Below are 4,008 nucleotides of genomic sequence, written 5' to 3' on the forward strand. Positions count from 1 at the left end.
ATTTCCGGATGAACCGCCAAACTGATTTCCAGAGTGGTTGTATGGCTCAGCCGTTAAAGGCTAGGCTCACAACCAAAAATATAAGAGTCTTTGCTTTTCTTAATATTGCGCACTCCTTTAATCCCAGCACTTGGGAGGCAGAGGCAGGAGGATTTCTGAGTTCGAGGTCGGTCTGGTCTACAGAGTGAGTTCCAGGACAGCCAGGACTACACAGAGAAACCCTGTCTCAAAAAACAAAAACAAACAAGAATTTCTGATTTTGAAAACTAATAAAATGATAAAATATACAAATGTTAATGAATTCTCTTATATTTCTGCTATCTTTTAAAAGTTATCATTAAATAATGTGATAAGTCAGGGTAACGAATACACAGTAATAACTCCTTACTGTAAGAAACCTTGCTTTCTTTCTTGTGTCTCCTCAGGCGTCTCAATAATAATGAATTCACAGTGTTAGAAGCCACAGGAATATTTAAGAAACTTCCTCAGTTACGTAAAATGTAAGTCATTTGTTAGCTATTTGCTAATTTTCTGCAGTTTTTTATGAAACAGGAATATATATATATATATGTATATATGTATATATATATACAATCTAAAGAAATTTCCATGTGAAGACTACATGGGGCCTGAATCCCCATGTAGGGTACTGTTAAGAGGCATTTTTCCATGTGTTTACACAATGCCAAGCCAGCCCTTAGCATCTTTCTCTAAAGTAGACAGCTGGTCTCTAATGCGTCCACAGCAGGAATCCCGCAATCTAAGCACATTACAATGGGTTCACTGATGTTTTGTAACTTCCTTTACTATTCCCCAAACCGTGGTGCTATTTCTCTTTCAGCACATTCATGTCAACTGTTTGACTTTTGCTTCATTAAGCTTTCATTATGAGATAGTCAAAATTAATGATTAGTAAACCGGCCGGTCTGCTCATCTGTGTTACTTCATGTCCACAGCTCATCTTTCAGAGTAAGTTCATGAGCTCAGCATTTTCAACAACATTCCATCAGTAGTCCATGCCCTTGAGAAGAGTAAAGAGAGCAGCAGGACTAAAGTCAACTGTGCAAGGATCCGAAATGCCCTGCTCACATGAGGAGGGAACAGGAACATTTTCCCATGGCACTTGTTGCCCTCTCTCTCACATGTATAGCTGACACAGACACTGACACTGTTTTTTAATAGAAAAATTATTGATGAATTTTTAATTAATTAATTTATTTATATCCCAAATGCTACCCAATCTTGATTCCCCCATCCCAGAGTTCTTCACTCAATCCCCCCTTCCTCTTTACCTATGAGAGGGTGCTCCCCTTTCCATCCCCATCCCCTGGGGCCCTCCCTCCTCCCTTCCCTGGAGCATCAAGTCTCTACAGAGGACTGACATTGTTTTAGCAGTGCAGATCTAAGCTATGCCTGCATCCTTCACCTCTTCATTAGGCTACCTTGAAAACATCTAATTTCTTGTCATCCTTTATGCCAGTAACTACACTGCCTCTTTAGTGATTAGGTGTTCAAAGGATGGATGCTTACTGAGCATTTACTATGAGCAGAGCTTTATAAGCATAAAAAAATAAACCACCAAACATAATAATTAGATTGCTCCATTGGTAAAGTGTCTGTCTCATAAGCACAAAGACATGGGTTTCATCCTCACGGAAGAAAATTCAAATATGGTGGCCAGATATCCAAGAGCTGGGGAGATACTGAAAAGTTAATGACTAGGGCCTGTCGCTAAGCCACAACAGCCTACAGGGCCACATAAAAGCTTTATGTAACCAAATAACCAGCCTCAACAACTTTAGACTCCTGGTGATCATTGCAGTACATTTTAACCAGAATTTGGCAAGTATTTCTCTTTCATGGTTCTCCTCTCTTAATGTTACTGTCCTTCTGATTTGATGGATTAGAAAACTGTCTTGTCCAAGTCTTAGCAATACTGGCAGTGAAAATCCAGAGTTGTTGGAATCCTTGTTTGTGTGTTCATTAGATTTTAAATGACCTGATACATTTTTGGAGTGCTGTGTGTGTGGGCAGCTGTTTATGATCTGTGCTTCAACACTCTCTATCTAGCAACTTTAGCAACAATAAGATCACTGATATCGAGGAGGGCGCATTCGAAGGCGCGTCTGGTGTGAATGAAATTCTTCTCACCAGTAACCGTTTGGAAAATGTTCAGCATAAGATGTTCAAAGGACTGGAGGGCCTCAAAACATTGTAAGTATTTCTGAATCACATTAAAGTTGGTTAGCTTCACTCTTCTTTATTATCTGAGGAGATAGGGAATTTCAACTTCCCTTCTTGCTCAGTGGCTCAATACTTCAGGCATAACCATTTGGACAGAATGACTGTCTTCATCCAGAGGCTAAGTTTAACTGGCCCTGTGATGCTTCAGTAGAAAAGAAGTAGAAAAGAAGCGGTGAAGGGCATCAACCCTTTATGGTCTATTACTTAAAAAAAAAAAAATATGCTAAGGGCTTTTTAGATTTGCTTAGTGATAGGAAGTTTAGAAGGAACAAATGCTCTGTTGTGTCTTCCAAATGCTGTTTATGTAGGGAGGACAAGACTTGGGTCAAATGGTAAATACAACACTTTGTATTATTGAAATTATCTCAGTGAATTTTTATAATAATGTTTGCCAAAAGTAGTGACTCTTAAGCCAGATGAGAGAAAACTTAAATTCTAAAATAGTTGCATTAGCATAAAAAAAGAATCCATTTGCAGTCAAGAAGCAGTCCTCGACATGGCAGTGAACATAGGCTCAAGCAATGGCATCTCACCTAACCATAACTGTGTATAATGGAGATGCGGTAGTCCCTGATCTTTATGAGAGGAAGAGAGAGAAATGTATTTCTCTAGCTAGCTGGTTGTGTTAATAGCATCCCTAATTTAAGTCTGACAAAAAAAAATCCTCTGTACATTGGAATACATGTGTGCTCTAATATTGCCCAACTAGCCTGGAACCTAACAATCCAGCAAGGTCACATGCCAATCGCAGATTTCTCTCAGGAACTAGTTTCGAATCACTCTAAAATGTTATGCAAACAGTTGTTGAGCACATCTGTAGGGTACTGAAGGATAACTAAGAAAATATGCCATAGGAGCCGCATCTTCACTTCTTTTGGCTGTCTCGGATTACTCAATAAAGGGTAGCATTTCCCTTCTTGCACAGGTGTTGAAGGTCTATTCATTGGTAATAGAAGTACTATGGAAAAGGTAAGGGGCACAGGTTCAAACTTTATCCATATCAGCTCATCTGTGCTGACACAGCACTATACCACAGACTGAATACTGTGCGCACATCTCTCATGCTTCTGGATGTAGATATTCATCATGAAATTCAGTTTGTTTTCAGCCCACCTTCTAGGCTACAGGCTTCTTTTTTGGCTAGTTTACTGCTATAAATGCACATGACCTTCAGTGTATTCTTATGTAGAGAAAAGCAGAGAAAGTGAGATGTATTAGATCCCCAGGGTGCCATTCTCTTTATAGGTAAGTATATAAAACTGTAAAGGCTCTCTCCAAAGGCAGCCAAATTAGGTGATAAGAGCTTCAAGTTGTGAATGACGGAAGTCACAATTCAGTACATAGTACCATCCTGGGCAGCATATCAAAGTATTTATTTTTGAATAGAGACAAACACAGGATACTGCCTAAAAGTTCTCTGAAATCAGCTTTCTCCATTTTCTCTCTACTGATGTGTTTCTCCTGTTTATTCTGTAACACTTGAAAAAAAGCACCTACACATAACCTCCTTAGCACAGTTGTTGCAAGAATGGAGCAGTTGAAAGTCAAACTTGCAGTATCCATCTAGTAAGAGTAGATGTTTCGGGATCTATCCTTGTGCATGGTGTCTGAGGTTTGGTATTCTGAACATTTGAATTCCTCAGCATTATTAGGATAGTTAGTAATACATGTACATATTTCAGCAAGTTATAATGTGTCCTGAGACATCAGACATCAGGCAAATCTGGCTCTATACATGTGTGGTAGATTTTTTTTTCTTTTTTC

At 39.0% G+C, this 4,008-nt stretch overlaps 1 protein-coding gene across 7 annotated transcripts in view; it reads left to right on the plus strand.

The window, feature by feature from the left end:
* The window catches only part of Slit2 (slit guidance ligand 2), a 331,000-nt gene that overhangs the window by 252,850 nt on the left and 74,142 nt on the right, over window positions 1–4,008 (plus strand). For all 7 annotated transcript variants that reach the window (XM_031342214.1, XM_031342213.1, XM_031342216.1 and 4 more), the window contains 2 exons: window positions 426–500; window positions 2,071–2,214. In XM_031342214.1, coding sequence (XP_031198074.1) covers window positions 426–500; window positions 2,071–2,214 — 219 coding nt within the window. The remainder of the gene's footprint in view (window positions 1–425; window positions 501–2,070; window positions 2,215–4,008) is intronic.

This window comes from Mastomys coucha, unplaced genomic scaffold (genome assembly GCF_008632895.1).
Source record: "Mastomys coucha isolate ucsf_1 unplaced genomic scaffold, UCSF_Mcou_1 pScaffold22, whole genome shotgun sequence".
Classification (NCBI taxonomy): domain Eukaryota; kingdom Metazoa; phylum Chordata; class Mammalia; order Rodentia; family Muridae; genus Mastomys; species Mastomys coucha.